Source organism: Oryza brachyantha, chromosome 2 (assembly GCF_000231095.2).
Source record: "Oryza brachyantha chromosome 2, ObraRS2, whole genome shotgun sequence".
NCBI classification, from domain to species: domain Eukaryota; kingdom Viridiplantae; phylum Streptophyta; class Magnoliopsida; order Poales; family Poaceae; genus Oryza; species Oryza brachyantha.
In genome coordinates, this window is record NC_023164.2 from 15541671 (window position 1) to 15561326 (window position 19656).

The 19656-nt window shown below is 43.1% G+C and overlaps 2 protein-coding genes and 1 non-coding gene across 7 annotated transcripts; 1 reads left to right on the plus strand and 2 right to left on the minus strand.

Moving 5' to 3' along the window:
- Window positions 1–264: 264 nt before the first annotated feature.
- Window positions 265–2649, minus strand: LOC107303572. The gene is made up of 3 exons (XM_015833459.2): window positions 2429–2649; window positions 2201–2342; window positions 265–585 (listed from the first exon to the last, which is right to left on the minus strand). The coding sequence occupies exons 1-3, from the start codon at window positions 2532–2534 to the stop codon at window positions 552–554; spliced, it is 282 nt and encodes a 93-aa protein (XP_015688945.1). The 5' UTR covers window positions 2535–2649; the 3' UTR covers window positions 265–551.
- A 2753-nt stretch (window positions 2650–5402) lies between these two features.
- LOC102719560 (N-glycosylase/DNA lyase OGG1) lies at window positions 5403–9295 on the minus strand. Of its 5 annotated transcripts, none has more exons than XR_001549522.2 (4): window positions 8415–9295; window positions 7670–7880; window positions 6581–7154; window positions 5403–5994 (listed from the first exon to the last, which is right to left on the minus strand). XR_001549522.2 is itself a non-coding variant. In XM_015833429.2 (4 exons), the coding sequence occupies exons 1-3, from the start codon at window positions 9209–9211 to the stop codon at window positions 6924–6926; spliced, it is 1239 nt and encodes a 412-aa protein (XP_015688915.2). In that variant the 5' UTR covers window positions 9212–9295; the 3' UTR covers window positions 6003–6696; window positions 6892–6923. The 5 variants fall into 5 exon arrangements, 3 of the variants coding, with proteins under 3 accessions (XP_015688915.2, XP_015688914.2, XP_006648730.3); XR_001549523.2 differs by having other exon boundaries at window positions 5937–5950; XM_015833429.2 differs by lacking the exon at window positions 5403–5994 and having other exon boundaries at window positions 6003–6696; window positions 6892–7154.
- Window positions 9296–9675: 380 nt separating this feature from the next.
- Window positions 9676–9814, plus strand: LOC121053709. Its single transcript, XR_005811253.1, has one exon. It is a non-coding gene; the product is annotated as a small nucleolar RNA Z247 (small nucleolar RNA).
- The last annotated feature ends 9842 nt before the right edge of the window (window positions 9815–19656 follow it).

Consider the following 19656-nt stretch of genomic DNA (forward strand, 5'->3'; position numbering starts at 1 on the left):
TGGTCATGGATTTTCAAAAAGATGGATGTATGGTTTATTTCTTGCCAGGTGAGTGTAGATCCTCATTCTCCCCCAACGGGAATCACCCAATGATTGAAAGAATGATCATTTGATAGGCAAAGCAGAAAGAATGAGGGGCACAATCCCATCGGATTGGCATCATATAAAGCAATCTTGATCTTTTATGAATGCCATTATGAGCCCATGATTAGATCTAAACTTAACAAAGAAAGAGAACTTTGTAGTACAAATGGTGCACTGACATTCCAAAAGACAAGTGGTTCTCTTTATTCTTGTACAGGTGTATGTATGTACGTACAATCTAGAATTACATGATCAGCAGCTTTACAACGTGCAATATACAGTGGATATGTTAGTGCCTTTTTTTGTTGCAGAAGCTTGATGCATACACAGTTGCAAGTGGGGAGTTTCCATCAGATGCCAGCACCCATTATCTCGCTAAAGAAATCCTGCTATTTCATTTGCAGTACTGAGACATTCAAGTGCTAGATTCAAATGATACAGTCCACAGTACTTCTTGCAAAGAAGAGCTATAGACTTGACGTCCCTTCTGATTTATTCTTGCTGTCAACCAGTAAAAAAAGCCAGGTTAAATTTGGTAACTGCTGTAACTCTTATGATATGCAGGAAAGTTCTGATACATTAGTAATTATTCTCGTCGCATGGGAAACTTGAACTGAATATATACAGAAATAGCAGAATATGATGTAAAGTTATTTGGGTACATATGAAAATTGAGTGTCACACACTAAACAACTAATAAGGGTTTCTACAAGCACCCAGAAATTCCTTCCTTTTAGCTATCTTGTCTGGATGATTTAAATAAACAGAACTTTTTAAGATATCAGAAAGAGCACAGTTGTAATGTCATTTTAATGAGAGCATATGATCTGATTTTCAAATGATAACAAGATTTCAAAATGTTACTGGTTTCCAATCCTTAGCCTCAATCTAGAACAGTGCCCAAGGAAGTCCATAACACCTGCTTAGAGATCACATGTATTTACACTGCCAGGTGCTAAATACTTTTGATATTTTTCAAAGCACACTAAACACTAATTGTCAATTTAGGGGTCATTACATTCTGGAGAAAGAGAGATGCTAAGATTAGAACGACAGGAAAAATGACGAGGACTCAGAGACACTTGCAGAAGTCTTAATTTCTACGAATAAAATAATGGAAACACCCAACAGTCACTCCAGATTTATAGAGTCCAACTGTCTGGCGATTCTTCACATTGGGGGTAGACAACCTTACTACACCATACACATTTGGGCTTGGCACGGAATGTTAGATGCAGGAATTCAGGAATCATGACACCATTCAATGGGGTACATGAGGACACAAGTATGCAGGAAACATTGTCTTCTGTTCCCCTCTAGTGATTCCCTAGGTGCAAAGCACATTTATTTTGGATGCACATATATAAAGTAGTGCTTCCTATTCTTACTTGTGAAGGTCAGCTAATATAAAAAAACTATACACACATTTTGTGATTCTCTACTACCAACACAAGTAGACTTCAGACTACCCTAAGAAGAAACACTGCTTGAGCAGCAAAAGTCACAGCTTTATGCTAAATTGCACACGCATTTGATGTAAACGGGAAATGCATAAACTAAGTTAGCCTTTCCCATCACAATTCAACTACACTAAAGCATAGCAACTAGCAACCATCCCATTCCTCATAAAGAACGATGAGAGCAACTATCCCATTCCTAATAAAGAACCATGGGTAAATCTAGGTCACCATGCCAACCGACTGCACCGATAGCGGAGAAGGCCACAGTCTAGAAGCTCATAGAGCACAAATGCAGCTTTAGTTCACAACAATGTCTTGGTCACGAAATTTTGTACTGACTAATTAGACATCATTCTAGGGTGTTTCCCCTTGTTTCTTGTATTAATGCAATGATGCGCAATCCTCCTATCTGTTATCTAAAAAAATATAAAATTGAAAAAAAATAAAGAAACGTGGAGAGCAACAATCAACATACGGCTAACCAAATCAGACATTTTCGGGCCGTGCAGTAGCTTAACATGCTTCACCATCAACAGCACAGCTATCTCAATCCGATGAATAATCAAGTAATTCTGGAAATACTGAATCACATGTATCGACGAACAGGACTTGCAGATGAACAAATAGGAGGCAATTTGCAGCAATGGAGCTTTCACCTCTTGGCCATGGACTGGTAGAACCTGATGATGCGGCCGCTGTTGTCGGGCTTGGGCTTGACGGGCTTCTTCGGGCGCAGGCCGGCCATCTCCTGCACCAGCGGCACGTGCACCAGCACCGTGCTCCACGCCACGTACCAGCCTGCAAAACCGAAGGCGCGAAACCAATCAGGGAAACCCTCGAGCCAAGAAGGAGAGCGGGGAGGCGGCGGCGGCGGCGGGGCGTACTGAGGGCGATGATGGAGAGGACGAAGGCGAGCGCGAGGAGGGGCCGGAGGAAGAATACGACGGCGAGCTCCCACGCCGCCGCCGCTAGGGCGGCTCCTCCGGCCATGGCGCCGGCGGCGGCGCTTGGCGGAGGCGGAAGGGGAAAGGAATCTTCTTGCCCGAGGGCGTGGCAATCTGGTGGTTTGCGACTCGATGACACGTGGGACCCACAAGACGCTTCGAAGGTTTAGCAGCTAAAGAAAAGATGATCGTTGCTGAGAAGTTTGAGTTAACTTGTGACACGGGCTAAACGGATCGAATTCAGATAGGTATTCCACCCTTTCACGAATATTTATTGGTTTCAATTGTAATTATAAAATATAGATAGATTTTGATTGTCAGTTTATAAGTCAACTTGAATGTATTATCAGTCAAAGCTATGCAGCTAGTAAAAAACAAATTTAACAATTACTTACTATGTTTTTATTTTGATTTTGCAAAGCCTGATGATGGTCAAACCTATGTCGAAAAATCAACGGTGTTAATTAAAATATCAAAGAGAGTATTTGTTGAAGGGAAGAAGTATATATATATTGACTAGGAATATATTGTCATAAAATCTAATAAATTGGGAAATTTCACGTTCAAATTCGACAAGGGCCGCGTTTGGTGGTGGGTTGGGAGAGAGTTAGTTATCCGGCGCGAAAAACGTAGTAATAGATCAGTACATGATTAATTAATTATTAATTATTAAAAATATATAAAATAGATTAATATGTTTATTAAAAAAATTATTAGAAAAATTTTATAAAAAATAAACCGTTTAGTAGTTTGAGAAGCATGCGCGCGAAAAATGAGATGGCTTAAATATCTAGAACGCGCCCTAGGAATAGGCCAAGGAATATTGACTTTTATTATCTCAGGAATTTATTGTGCGTGTGCGTAATTTCTGCCTGTTAGTGCGAGTGAATTTAGCCCAGATGTGCCCACAAATTCGGGCCCGTACGTCCAGTAATTGAGGACACTATTGCGCGTGGATTAAGGCCCGTAGTCGCGCATAATTTTGGCCTGTAAGTGTGCACAATTTCAGCCCGTTTCTGCGCGCAAATTCGGCCCATCAGTGCGAGTTATTTCAGCCCGTTTCTGCGCGCGAATTCGGACCATCAGTGCGAGTTATTTCAGCCCGTTTCTGCGCACGAATTCGGCCCATCAGTGCGTGTTTCTGCGCGCGAATTTGGCCCATCAGTGCGAGTGATTTAAGCCCGTTTCTGCGCATGAATTCAGCCTATCGCGCGAATTTGGCCCATCAGTACGAGTGATTTCAGCCCGTTTCTGCGCGCGAATTCGGCCCATCAGTGCGAGTGATTTCAGACCGAAGTGAATCCAGATGCGCGTGAATTCGGCCCACAGTGCGCACAGGCTTGGCCCATGCCAGTGACCGCCCGAGCTGATCACCCTCTCCGTCTCCGGCCGCCCGCTCCTCGCAGGAGCTCGATTTGCGACTCCGATTCCGCGGTGAAGTCGCCGTTGCTCCTATATAAATCCAAGTAAATCGTTCTTTCGTTGTGTCTCTAGAATCTCGTGTGGCAAGTTGGAGGAGGGATCGCCGTACTTCTTGTCCTCCTCGTCGTCGTTCAAGCGGCCGCGGGAGAACGACGACGATTCCTGTGACGCAAGAAAGAAGCGTAGCTGTACCTGCACGAGACCTCGCCGGAAGCAGCAGCAGCAGCGGCAGCACCTGTATCTGGCGCTGGACGACTGGGACAGCGGCTACAGCATCCACAGGCTCGACGACGGCGACATCCTGGACCAAGAACAAGAACCTGCTGCTCCTGCAGCAGCAGTGCGGCGGCTACGCAGGCTCCCCGAGCCAGCCGCCGTCCGGATAGCTTAGCCGGCGCGTGGCCCCATGTCCTTCGCCGCCCTGGGCTGGGCGCCAACATCTTCGTCACCACCAACCCGCTCTGCAGCCCTGACCACGCGCCTCCGGCCTTCGTCTACAACGCCGAGACGGCCGCGCTCACCGTCGGCCCGCGTGTTCCGGAGACGATGAGCGACCTTGGCTCCTGCATGGGCGTCGGCGACATGCTGTACGACCTGAAGTCGATGAACCTGGACGACGCCTTCCTGCGCGCCCTGTCATGGGCGCCCACCACCATCGCCGATCCCGAGCAATGGGATCCGGCCATGGAGTGGTCCTGGAACCCCGTGCCCCTGGCGGCGGCGCCGAACCCGTACGAAGGGAGCGAGATCCTCAGCTACGCGCTGCACCCCGACGGCCGCACCATCGTCGTCTCCGGCGGCCCGAGCACCCACACCTTCGACACCAGCAACGGCGCGTGGAAGCATCTCGGGGGCTGGAGCCTGCCCTTCCGAGGCCAGGCCTACTTCGACGCCGACCTGGACGCATGGGTCGGGCTCCATTACGAACACGACGGGCACGTCTGCTGCTGCCCAGTCGCCTCCATGGCGGCACGGCCGCCGGAGTGCATGCAAGATGCTGGTGGACAGGCTCATCCGCCGCGACGACGAGAAGGAGCCGAAGCACTGGCCCGGGGTGTGGCGCCAGGCCGTCTCTCTCACCTACATGGGCGACAGCAGGTTCGCGCTCGTCGAGAACGTCCCGCGCAGCGAGGATTTCAACGACGGCGCCGTGCTCCACGTCACCGTGTTTGGGCTCAGGTATGACCGCCGGGGAGAGCTGCAGACCAAGGCTCGACGTGCCACTCGGTCGTACGCGGTGTCCAAGAATACGCCTTTGTTTTGTCATGCTGCGTTCTGGATGTAACGCAATGTGGGTAGGGATTGGGATTAATGGCGTACATTTCTGGTTTTAGTGTTAAGAGATACTCGACCTTAAGTTGAGGTATTTCTTATGAACTTATTCCTTACATTAACACTAAGATATATGAATTATTCCTTAAATTTTAAAAAATGCACAAACCCTAAGCGATCGTCTGGCCATGTATCCTCCTAAATTAAATTATGTGCTTATATACTCAACATATCCTTGTATTTAAGAGTACAAAAATTGCCTATCAAAACTGATAATTAAAATAAATTAGAAAAAGAATGGGTCTACAGAGACAGTTATGGGGGAACCAAGAGGATGAACTTGAAAAGTTGTTTCGCTTCCAAAAAGAGAGAGAGAGAGAGAGTGGGTAAGGAATGAGCTTCTAATGGAGCCCACATAGGGTGTGTTTCAAATATGCAAGACATCTACAATGTTCAGGAGACTCATTTACCATAATCTTCCAATGAAATTCAACCCAGAGACCACAAAATTCGTCAGCAAGAAATTGGGTACGTATCAAAACTATGACAGATAGCTGGTTCAGGATACAATACGAAATCACCGCCTGCAAACCACAAAAACTGGAAACAAATATGAGCACTAAAGAACAGCTTGATTATGTTTTTCAGCTTCTCGACAAAACACAAGTTCTCTGAATTATGTTCCTCTACCACAGATGTGCCCACAGCAGTCCATAGTTCCATACGCACATGGAATGCTATTTGCCGACATCTGCTGCCACACCAAACCTGGTGAATTTATTTGCTCTCAACTCTTGAGAAGTTAGTATTCCCTAAATAGTTTTAGAAATTCATTCTCATTTGCATCAATAACCACCTTTGGTTCATGATATATTTGTAAAATAGTCCATGCAAGCCATTTTACATAAATGAGGACAGCAAGAGCAATGCAAAATACTACTAATTTTTAGTGCAAGACTAAAATAATGGAGATGTGCTCTGAGACTCTTAACATCAAACCCACAAAATAGGCAACTATTAGAAATTCATAAAAAAATGATAACAACTCCACTCCACAGCGCACACAGGGCACTGGGCAGTGTGATTCATTCTCATTCCAACAGCCATATCTACATGATAGTGCCCTTATGGGGTAAAACATAATATTTAAACTTTGTTATGTTAAAATCAGTAAATAGTCATGCATATACCAAGACATAATTGAACTTGATTTACCTAGAATAAAGCATGTTCTATGGAAGATGGACAAGCAGGCAATCATACAACAAATTGTCAGGAAAAAAGTAACTACCATTGTTTCACAAAAGTCAGGATAAATGACTCGACATTCCTATGCCACTATGCCATAACCCAGTAGTTGATAACAAATGGTTTTGATATAATCGATATTCAATATACCTTCAATTGGATCCTACAACCACAAGAAATTTGCCTTTGTGTTCTAAGAATAGTTTTGGAAGGTAGCAACATCTGCAGTTCAGCAGCTGATGCCACTAGGATTATGGAAGTCCCATCTGTGGACAGAACAGCCATGACATACATGTTAATGACTCATCATCAAATCAGAATTCCATTAAATGTAACATAGAGAAGAATATAGTGTAAACTGGCTAAATAATTTGATATTCCTGCAACAAATAACACAAGTTTAGCTAGTGAACGTTCAAACGTGTTATGGTTACTGAAAAAATAACATATGAAAAGCCAACCTTCACACTGTTTCTATGTGTGACCTTTCTTGTCATGTTTTGAAATTGTTTCCACTACGCTTCCTTTTAGTAGGTTTCGTGGAAACAATTGTAGTTTCAGCCACCATGAGTTTTTGAGCAGATAGCTGGCCAATGAAGAGAACATTCTGTGCCCAACCAGCATAGCTCCCAAATTTAGCAACAAATGCATCAGCGACAGCAACACTAAGTTTTGGGGTTAAGCTCTTGCCAGCTAGCTCTGGCATCAGATATTGTGTAGCAACCTGCATTAAGTTCATATAGGCAAGACTTAAAACCCAAATACAGAATTTTGTAGGCTATGTAAAACTCACGCAACAAATCCTCCTTCACGGGGCTTCCTATCAATGTTAATTGTTTTATGTCCAGAGTAAGGTCAATTGTGAACATGCTGAATACTATTTCCCGTTTCAATGATAAGAGTTCCACCCTCCCCCCACCCTCGCCCAACTTAAAAAGAAAAAACAAAGGAGCAAACCATGCTGTGAAGAGCTAAGTTTTATGGTTCAATAAAAACTGAACTTGAATATGATCAGGTTAGGATGTGCAAAGCAGGTTATTATAGTAAAAAAAATCCTCGTTGTAGCACCTCGAATTTGTTCTAACAAAAAACAAAAAGGTCTAATCATAACTCAAGTCAGCTCCACCCATCAAAATCCAATTGTTCTTTGAGAATTGACCAGCCGCAAAAGTTATGGAGAGGAAGAACTGACATGGATGTAAATTTTAGTACAGCATTGATGCCACAAACAGCTCATACCTTCCAAACATGTGTATCGATAGGAATAGCATGGTTCTGGTCAAGTGAGAACAGAGCAACACAGGCTGCAACTTTTGGCCCAACTCCTGGAAGGGTGCAAAGAGCCTCAATCACCTCTGGGAGTTCCCTTGTACGCAATGAGGCAAGCCATTTCTCGCCTCCACCAGGCTTGGCCTGCAATATTTTAGCAGTACCAACTACGTACTTTGCCCTGTCCATTTATTAACACACGGCATTTTCTCAAATCTCAGTGTGCTTGATTATCCCAATGTGGTATACACAACATGATAGAAGTGAGTTATGCCTGATTCAAAAGGCTGTTTCCCAAAGTTGAAACCTCTCCACACAAATGCGAAGTTAAAATTATCTACATATTCCTGTAAAAAGTAGGTAGTAGGAACTAGTAATGTAGCATTATCATCTATGAGACATCGGCCATTATCAGCTTACTGCATCATATAATATGTGCGTTTCGTTGCTACCACTATGTCTGAGTTAATAGTATAGCTAGACCCTATCAATTGCAATGCTAACTAAGCATGAAAATGAGAGTATCAATTCTTCAACCAATACAACATAAATAGTTAAATGCTAACTGTGCATATTTGGATTGGTTATTTATGGACATCTCGAGCCAAAATTCGATCATTTTCTTTCACAAACAATTGTAACAAAAATAGCCCTAACCAACAAAGCTAGATGAAATTGAAATTGGATGGGAAGTTGGCAGCAACCAAGAACCGACCTGTACCCGAACCCGGCCTCCCGAAGCTCCTGCTCCGACAATCGCGCGAGCCGCTCGATTGTGGGGAACTGGTGGAATACGAACCCTCCAACCTCGCCGAGCCGCTCCCCGTAGCCGGCCAGCGTCCACACCATCTTCTCGATCCGCGCAATGTTGTTGTTCGAGGAGCAGAGGAACTGGAAGACGCACTCGACGGGGTCCTGCCTGAGCACCCGGGCGCCGCCGCCCCCGAGCCGCGCGGCGACCTCGGCGAAGCGCGCGTCCACGGCGGCGAACCGGCGCCAGAGGTCGGCGAGCGGGACGGCGGCGTTGAGGTAGTCGGCGAGCGCCGCGCGGGCGGCGGAGGGGCTGCCGCCGCCGGGGCCACCGTTGTGGAGGAGGAAGGCGATGCGGCCGTCGGGGAGGTGGGAGAGGGAGACGAGGTGGGCTCCCACGGCGCCGGTGAAGCGGAGCGGGGAGACGGACGTGCGGCGCCAAAGGAAGGTCTGGCCGGTGGGGAGGGTGAGCGGGAGGGACAGGTCGGCGGGGTAGAGCGGCAGCGGGTGCCAATCTCCTTCCGCCTCGGCCGCGGCGGCGACGAGGGGGAGGAGGCGGCGGCGGGCGGGAGGAGGGCAGTGGTCAGGGGCCTCGGATTTGGGGGTGGTCTCTACGGGCGGCGTCGCCGGTGGTGGGGTCGAAGTGAGGAGTGGAGGGGACGGTGGGAGCGGCGGCCTGATGCGTCGGCGGCGGCGAGGTGGCATGGCGGCGGCAGCAACGGCCGGAAGGGGAGGTGAGCGTGGGAGAAGCGGGACCCGCATGAGGCTCGAAGGCGGAAATGCCGAATTTACGCTTTCGCTCAAGTGAAGTTACGAGGCCATTTACAATGGGAATGCATATAGAGCTTCATCCGAGTGGTCTCATAGCCTCATGTGCTATGTAGCCATCCAAAAATTAGTTATTTATAGTGTACGAAGCTACGTTGAGTAGCCTTAATTTTTTAAATCAACCCATATATTTATCTATTTACATATAGATTTAAACTTTTGTGTTTAACCCTTCATATATAGAAAATTAATATAAACTACCCCTCACTTTTCCCTCCCCTCGAAAATCCAGATCCAACAGCATGGGTGCGGACCACATGATCTTTTCCTCCAAGACCCGTGCTCGAGCACTCAATACAAGAATTGCTTTATCTACAACAAAGAAAGGTAATATGTCAATTAATGAATATATTATTATGATAAAATTTTTGGGTGATTAGATGGTAGTCGAAGGAAAATAGCTTGATGAAGAAGAACTCGTCGCATACATGATTGTTGGTCTCGATTCTGATTACGAGCTGGTAATATCAGCTCTTGCGGCACGGAAGGAACCAGTCATAGTAGAAGAACTTTATGGACAATTGCTGGGATTCGAAGGAAGGAATGATCTTTGGCAAGTCTCAGTGAATTCTGCCTCCTTTGGTAAAGGCGGAAATCAACGTGATTGTGGTCGTGGCAGTGGTAATCCTCCATCCAATGACTCTGGCCATGGTCGTGGCAATGGACAACAATTTCAGGGCAATAATGGAGGACAACAAGGAGGAGGACGTGGAGGCGACAGACCAATCTATCAACTCTGTGGCAACACACTGTCGGCATCTGCCGGCATCGCTTTAATCATGATTTTGTTCCTCAAGAGAAATCTGCCAATACTGCTCATCAGTCCTATGGGATTGATACAAATTGGTGCGTCGACACAGGTACGACGGATCATGTCACAGGTGAGTTGGACAAGTCGAGTGTCTGGGAGAAATATCATGGTGGTGATCAGATCCATACAGCCAATGGCTCCTGTATGTGCATTAGCTATACTGGTCACACGCAAGTTCATACTCCCCGTCGAAAATTCAAACTCAATTAATATTCTTTACTCTCCTGATGCAACAAAGAACATTCTCTCCGTTTGTCGTTTTGCCACTGACAATAATGTTATCTTTAAGATTCACTCTAAATTCTTTTTGATTAAGGATCTTATTACACAGAAAGTATTGCTTCAAGGCAGACGTGAGGGCGGCCTCTACATCCTTCCACCTTCAGCCTCCTACATCATGACAAAGCAAGCCTTCAGCGCTGCAAAACCATCCTTGGCTAGGTGGCATGACAGATTAGGGTTGCATTCGGCAGCCAGATAAGTTATCTTATTCCTCTCCTTTTTCGCGCGAACGCTTCCTGAACTGTTAAACAGTGTATTTTTTGTAAAAAATTTCTATAGAAAAGTTATTTTAAAAAATCATATTAGTCTATTTCATATATTTTTTAATAATTAATAATTAATTAATCATATACTAATCTATTACTACGTTTTTCGCGCGGGATAAATTACCTTATTCTCTCCATAACGAATTCGGCCTAGGCCATCCATCTAGCTATCGTTCAACAAGTTATATCTAGAAACAATCATAGGGTAAATTCACTGTATACTCCTGACAACTCACTAAATCCCTTCTGTACCCCTGAATCTATACCCTAGAAAATTCAACATGATCTCTTCCATGCCCCTGCCGTTATATTTTTCTTTATTTCACTGTTAAGTTCGTAAAAATTGTCTTTAATGCCCTTAATAATTTAAGTTTGAATGTATAAGCTTGAAAAACGATAGAAAATTTTGTTTGAGTGCATAGTATGTTTATTTTACGTAACTAATGAAACTAACTAATTAGTACAGAAAATTTTGACACAAATTTTAAAAAAATTATAATAAATTAATTTTTTATTTGAAATTTAATAGAACAATATTTTTTTATCAGGAGCACTCTTAAAAAATATGAATGCACTTTATTTTTATGGGTTTTAAAAATAAAATAAATACATATTTTTATTTTATTATCTAAAAATAAATTTTGTCATAAATAATAAATTGCACGACAAACTCATAACTAGGGGTGAAATCGGGTCGGGTATGGTTGGATCACAGCATTTCCATATCCTAACCCATATTTTCCTTTGAATTCAGAATCGGGTACGGGTAGTGCCGGATAATATATCACTTGTCCGGTATCCTAACCCATATTTTTCTCAGAATCGGATTCAAAAACAGATATTTTTTACCTCTAATCTATGTGTGTGTATATATAAATATATAAATATATATATAATCTAGAAAGGTAATTAGAATTTAAAATTAATACTTTAAGGAAAAAATATACAATACTACTCGTGAGCTTATAAAATAGTGATTAACTTAATTTTTATCATGTTTATATGTGGACTCATAATATATTTTATTACATATTTAATAATATGGGACACTCGGACGGATGTAGCTCTTCCCATATCCTAACCCATATTTTTTGGCGGATTCTGGTTCGAACTCGGATAATATCGAGTATCTATTTTTCTTTCTCATATTGTTTCCACGAGCCTCAGGTCGGGCGGGCGAGCTTTGGGTCCTCCTCCTTGCGGCGGCTCAGCTTCTCCCTCAGCAGCTTGCACCTCGGCGGCCGTGTCCCGGAGGGAACTGTGCAGCAGCAAACGGACCGATCGTACTTGCGGTGAAGCCCAACCCATGCATCCAGGTCGGCGTCGAAATAGGCTTGTCCTCTGAAGGGCAAGCCCCAATCCCCCAGCTCCTTCCACGTGCCGTCGATGGTGTCCAGGGAGTGGGTGGTGTGGCCGGTGGACATGAAGATGGTGCGCCCGTCGGGGTGCAACGCGTAGCCGAGGATCTCGCCTCCTTCGCAGGGGACCGGCTGCGCCAGGGGCCGCCTGCTCCAGGACCACTCCCTGTCTGGCTCCCACGGCTCGCGGCCCGCGGCGGTGTTGGGCTCCCACGACATGGCGTGCAGGGAGGCGTCATGGAAGTTCACCGACGTCACGTCGTACAGCGTCTCGCCGTCGCCGACGGCGATGGACTCGCCCAGGTCGTAGAGCCTCTCCGGGACGCGCGGGCCGATGGCGAGCGCGGCCGTCTCCGCGTCGTAGACGAAGGTCGGGGGCGCGCGGTCGCCGCGCAGAAGCGGGTTGGCGTCGACGAAGATGCTGGTGCCCAGGGCGCGAAGGACATGGGGCCGCCGTCTACACGCGGCGACGCTATCCGAACGGCAGCCGCCTCGGGGAGCCTGTGCAGCACCCCTCTTGCAGCAGGTTCTTGGTCGTCCAGGATGTCGTCGGCGTCGAGCCTGTGGATGCTGTAGCCGCCGTCCCAGTCATCCAGCGCCACGTACAGATGCTGCTTCCCCCGCCGAGGTCTTTTCTGCTCCCTTGCAGGCGTAGCAGAGTAGTAACCATCCTTCTCCCGCGCCCGCTTACCTCCACCCCCACCCATGGAGGCGGAACGGAAGGAATAAAATATGCTGCTTGTCTTGTCACTACAGATCCTACTAAGGTGCAGGAAATTCTGGACTGGCCAACTCCCAAAGGCTTTAATAAGTTGAGAGGATTCCTAGGTATTGCAGGATATTATAGGAAATTTATCAAAAATTTTGGGCTGCTCAGTCGACCTCTCACCAATTTATTAAAAAAAGAGGTTCCATTCCTTCGGACTGATGAAGCCGATCATGCTTTCAGAACTCTGAAACAGGCCTTGGCCGTAGAACATTGGCGACCATATTTGCAGCTCAAAGAATTTGTCATCCTCACTGATCATCACAGTCTAATGCATCTTAATGAGCAACGGTTACACACACCATGGCAGCACAAGGCTTTTACAAAGTTACTTGGCCTGCAATTTCAAATCAAGTACCGCAAGGGTGCTCATAACGCTGCAGCTGATGCCTTATCCAGGATAGCCTGCCCTGAAGTTCTCGCTGTGTCGCAGTGTCAACCCAGCTGGTTACAGGAGGGTTATTCAAGGTTATTCAGCTGATCCTCATTCTTCTCAACTAGTGGCAGAGCTCAGCATCGATCCTCACAGTAAGCCCAAATTTTCCCTTTGTAATGGTCTTTTGCGTTATCAAGGCAAGATTTGGATCGGTACCAACCAACCCCTTCAACAGAAAATTGTCACCGCTCTTCATGACAGTCCAATGGGGGGGCCATTCTGGGTATCCGGTGACGTACAGGCGTGTCAAATCCCTATTTGCTTGGCCCAGGATGAAGTCCATGGTTCATACTCATGTTAAGCACTGCACTGTGTGTTTGCAAGCCAAACCAGACAGATCAAAATATCCAGGTTTGCTGCAGCCTTTACCAGTCCCAGAAGGAGCATGGCAAGTGGTCACTATGGACTTTATTGAAGGATTACCCCGTTCTCATGGGTTTATTCCATATTGGTGGTGGTTGATAAATTCTCTAAGTATGCTCATTTCTTGGCATTGGCTCATCCTTTCTCAGCTGTGGATGTAGCGAAAATATACATGAGCCATGTGTATAAACTCCATGGCTTACCGCAAGTGATAGTGTCTGATCGGGATAAAATTTTCACGAGTCAGTTTTGGAGTGAATTGTTTTCTCGATCTGGTACCCAGTTACATATGAGTACAGCTTATCACCCTCAGTCAGATGGACAGACCGAACGAGTAAATCAGTGTCTCGAGATTTATCTTCGCTGTTTTGTTCATTCGATGCCGAGCAAATGGTTTTCCTGGCTTTATCTTGCTGAGTATTGGTACAACACTTCCTTCCATTCTACCTTACAGAAATCTCCTTTTGAAGTATTATATGGCTATGCTCCCTCTCATTTTGGCATCAGAGATGATGCTTGTTCAATTCCTGAATTGGCTAGCTGGTTACAAGAAAGGAAACTAATGAATCAAGTTCTGCAGCAGCAACTTCATCGTGCTCAACAGAAGATGAAACATATGGCTGATAAGAAAAGGAGCTTTCGGGAGTTCCAGCCTGGGGAGTTTGTGTTTCTGAAGCTGTAACCGTATGTACAGACGTCAGTAGCTCGCCGAGCAAATCACAAGCTGGCTTTTCGTTACTAGGGTCCCTATGAAATTCTGTGCAGGGTTGGTAAGGTGGCTTATAAATTGCAATTCCCAGTTCCAGTTTGATTCATCCTGTTTTTCATGTGTCTCAACTTAAAGCTGCTCAAGGGTTCACACAGCCAGTCACTCATTCTTTACCTGATCAGTTGGGGTCACCCACTTGTCCACAACTCATTCTCGACAAGCGTTTGGTTCGTAAAGGTAATTCTCCGGTAACTCAAGTGTTAGTGCAGTGGTCTGATGCTGTGATTGAGGATGCCGTGTGGGAAGACTTGGTGGATCTGATCTGCTGCGGCTTGGGGACAAGCCGAATTTCAACAGGAGGCTATTGTCAGCAGTGCAGCAAAGGAAGGCGGCACGGCGACGGACGGAGCACAGTACAAGGAGGCGAATCAGACTAGGAACGTCCGGGCTGAAAGGAAGAAAAGGCCTAATGTGAGGGTGTGTGGGCCGGAATGGGCCTTGTAATTAGGTGTTTGTGTTCTGGAAAATATGAGGTGTCGCACGCGGTGCTGGGTTGTTAAAAAGGACATGAACGATGGAGAGAGACAGGCATGAACTAGGCGGCGGTGGCCCTGGTCCTGTTGGATCAGGTGAATACATGAGTTCGTGCGAGTTTGGAGTTGTTCTTGAGTTCGTTTCCCTGAATCGTGAGTTCATCCGTTAGGTAGCTAACAATCTGCAGATGCGTCGGGTATTGATTGGTTTATATCGGAGCGAGCAGAGCTGTGGATGATCGAGTCCGTCCGTGTTGTAATCCATAAGAGGAAAAACCTGAATGAATTCGCAGCGGAATCGGAGTCGGAGTCGGAGTCGCGAATCGCTCCACTGCGATTCAACTAGGAACGAACGCACGCCCGGCTCGATCCAGGCCATTCCGCCCCGCCCGTGGGAAGGCGACGACCCGACCGGCGAGCACGCCGGAGTGAAGAGGGGACGGAGACGGTGGCGGCTGCGGAGCGGGGACGCGTGTTTATGGGAATTTTTTATATTTTATTTTATTTTAAAATATATTTACAGAACTATATTATCTCTACTATTATCTATATACCTCTATTCTGTTGTATTTTACTAACAGTATTATATTACCAGTAGAAAAATTGTATTTTTTACTTTGTTAATTATTTGATTAGCAATATTTTGTAATTTTGTTTTCTTTGCAATAAAGATCACAATAAAAACAACGATATTACTCCTTCTAATTTCTACTCCACCTAATATTGGCGGTAGTATAATTTAATCACAGCCATCACAGCCGTCCGATAAAAATAAATCAACGGTATAAATTAAATTCTACTACCAGTAAAATGCACCGGAGTCGACCCCATACCTATTATAAAAAGCCTAATGCTTCTGTCGTTCGTCTGTTTTGTCGTACGCGCGCGTTTGCGACTTCGTCGTCCATCTCGCTTCGTCGTCCGAGACTGGGAGGGAGAGAGAAACACGTGCTTCCCCACTTCATCGTCATACGTCAATTGTGTGATTCCTATAGACTCTAGATCTGTTCCATCCTACGTCAATCGTCCGATTCCATCCAGACTTCAGAGCTGATTACACGGGAGTCGTCCATTCTAGAGCTAGACTCGAATCCGTTTTAGAAATGAAGAACATGAATTTCAGAAGCAAAAATTGAGACTCGAGAGAAGGGACTAGGGAGAGAAGGTAGGGGGCGGGGAGTTGGGGTGGAACCGCGGAAACACGAACGAGGCCACCACACCCACCTTCGATGATGTACTCCTCTCTCCGCTACAGCTACTGACATCTCCATAATCCATACCCATCACCTGCTCCAGTACAGGCTATTAGGTCTCGGTTGACGCTCCAGTCGGCAACCGCACACTCCGCCAAAGCGTACCCTCGCCCTTAATCCGTCGCATCATCCCCCAGTTCCACCCCTGCGTCGGTCGGGAGAGCAACTCGGCCGGCTCCACCTGCTCCTACTGAGTTGGTAGCTGTTCAAGTCCACCGCCACCAGGCCCACCACCAGAATATTCACAAGAATGTATAAAAAAAATACAACGACGGATTTTTTTTTTGAACCGTTGATCCATATCAAAATTACGGAGTCAACAGAAAATACAGATAAACACTATAATTTTTTTAAATCTGGTTATGCATATAAATGTATAGCTAGCTATCACATTACCAACATTTTCTTGGAATTAATTACCTGACGCACATATGATTAAATTAATTATGTAGATATGAATGCAGCACCAGCATATTTAATGATTCAGATTATATTTTATTATTTACCCTTAATTATTGTGGATTTTTTAGGCCATGAGAGCAAATTATTGTTCTTTCATGGCAATTTGTAGGCCATAACAAATATACCCTTAAGTATTTTATTTTTCAAATGTGTTCATAATTTACTATTTATTGTTGACAAAAAAGCATTATTATTTTTTTCACTCATAGCGAAGCACAAGCATAGTCGCTAGTAAAATAAAATATTGTTTCTGTCCAGAATTTTGTCAGCTCTAGTGGCCAATTGATTATTGGTTCTGGATCTGCATATGTATGGTGACTTCTTTTTTGATAATATTTGTTTCGTGATTTTTGTTATTTTCATAATTATAAATCCTACGCAAGATTTGTATACGTTGTATTTGTACTGCTTGAGAATGGCTTTTGATGTTGGGTTGTTCTCAAGCCACTCCCTCAGTTCCACAAGTGAAGAAAACTTGCTTTTGTTTGCTCCTAATAGTAATTTAGCATGGAGTCTAGTAAACTGGATATGCTTAAGTTTTGTTGGTTGTCACCAACGTTTTTTTCTTTACCTGCTATGGAAATGGTTAGTTTTGTTGGTAAAGCTACTTTTTTTTTTGCTTTCGAGTCAAAACCAAAACCAACTTCTAAACTATTGGTGCTAGTTATCTTCTGAATTTGTTTGGAGCAAGGGAAAAAGAGAAATTGTTTTGCTTTATGCGTTTCTAAAGAAGTAAACTTGTGTGGTTTTTGTTGTTAACTAGCTGTCATTCACTTTGATGTAGAGTAGTATGTCCCTTTCCACTCACCCTTGGTTGCCTATATATATGTCACCATACACCGTATTCGATAATAAGCTAGATTACTCTACAACTAACTAAATTATTTTAGACCCTACTAAGTAGGACATGAACATACATATAAATACTATTTTTTTAAGAGATTTTCATAGTTTTATATCTACTACTTGATCCTTGCTTCATGAATATTGGAGATGCTTAACCTTACATGAGTCAAGTAGAAGCTTCAAGAAATAATTAGTTTCTTAACCATACATGAGTGATGAAGAAGCTTCAAGAAATGCATTAGTCACTTAGCCATACATGAGTTAGCCAGAAGATTAAAGAAAATAAATTAGTTTCAACACAAACATATGATTATCTGAGAGATACTATCTCCATATTTAAATAGATGACGTCGTGTTGATTTTTTTAGCACGTGTTTAACCATTTGTCTTATTTAAAAATTTTATGTAATTATAATCTATTTTGTCATGATTTGATTTATTACCAAATGTATTTTAATTATAACTTATTTTTTTATATATTTATACATTTTTTAATAAGGCCAATGGTCAAGCATCTGACAAAAAGTTATCAGTGTAATCTATCAAAATACGGATAGAGTATTATTTGATACATATATGATAGATAAGGAAAAAAGTTAATAAAAATTTTGAATTCAACTAATATGGCTAATCGTATGATAATGTCTTTATTCTCATACATAATAGGTGGTTTGTCAGTTATATCTTATACCAAAAAAATTTGATCAATTTGAGAGATTCAGTTAGAAGGGGATGTGGAACAAATAACATGATATAATGTTTGAAATTTTTAAATAAAAAGAAAAATAAAGATCTTTTGTTCTACTTCACGTTGCACATACGATAACAATGTGATGAAAAACTTGTTTTGGCAGAGTTGATATGAAATGTTTGGTGATTGTATAAACTTTGACACGACATACAAAACAAATAAATATGATTTGTCTTTTGCTCCTTTTGTTAGGATAACTAATCATGTTGATAATTGTTTGTTTGCTTATGCTTTTCTTCAAGATGAGATAATTGAGACATTTAAATGGCTTTTCAAAACTTTTCTTGATTGTACGTGTCATAAACATTATGTTACTATAACAAAAGATTAAGATTGAATAATGAAAACTGACTATTTATATATTTCCAAACACAATACATAGTAAATATTTGTTTCATGTATTGCGTAATTCGCCGGACAAGAGTGGAAAGACGTGTAGTTCAGATAAATAGATTTACAAAGGTTTCATAACATTATCACTAAATCTTTGACATTTGTTGAATTTGAGTTTTTTTTAAAAGATTTCGTAAGTAGAAGGGGACTGTATAATGTCAAATACTTTCATCTAATGTGGTTTACAGAAAAACGGTAGGCACTTGTTTATTTCAAAATAGATTGGTGTCCCTATATACAAAGCACAGCAAGGAGTGAAGGCACAAATTATATGTACAAGGTTGACATCTGTTTAACAGTATCTTAGCTTTTCTTACAAACTATAAAAGAATTGCACAAATAGTCTATGATTGCTTTACTGAAGAGGAATCTATTAGTCCAATTACTATTTTGAAAAACAGTCAAGTTAATTGTACAACAGAAAAATATTTTGAAAGTTTCAAGCTATATTGAAGAATTATACTAGATATGATGTTAGTTAGGTGAAATAAGGTTCTGTTTATAAAGTATATAAATCTGAATAACATGTTGTAAAGGCGCAAGAAGTACATTATTGTTGTTAATCTCTCTGCTGAGTAATATGTATGTGTTTGTGTAAAATTTCAGAAAGATGGAATTCTTTGTTCTCATATCTTCAGAGTTCTGATTTAGTTAAATATCACGAAGTTGTTTAATAGATGTTTTATTGATAGATGGAGACCAAGAGATAAATCATAGTTTATGTAAAGTGCTATGTTGAATTCTAATGCTCTATTGGAAAACAATGTTATGTTGCGATTCAATATTTTGTTAAGAAAACTAGTGAACATTGCTTCTATTGTCTCAAAAGATAAAAAATTATTTATCTGATGGATAAAAGTGATAAAATTGAAGGGCTTAAAAAAATGGATGATTAAATTGCAAAAGAATATGTTGTGGATGTTAATAGCACAATTTTCATGCCTGGTGCATCAGAAACAACACAAAGTGTTACTACTCCTATAGATATTTTTCATGATCCAAACAGTGCAGTATAAAAAAATGTAATGAATCAAGATTAAAGAGGGTTGTTGAGGTGTTAAAAGGTGATGGTGGTGTGACATGAAGTGTGTATTGAAGGATCAACATCAGTATATATCCAAAACAAAAAAAAGAGAAAAATTTGCATTAG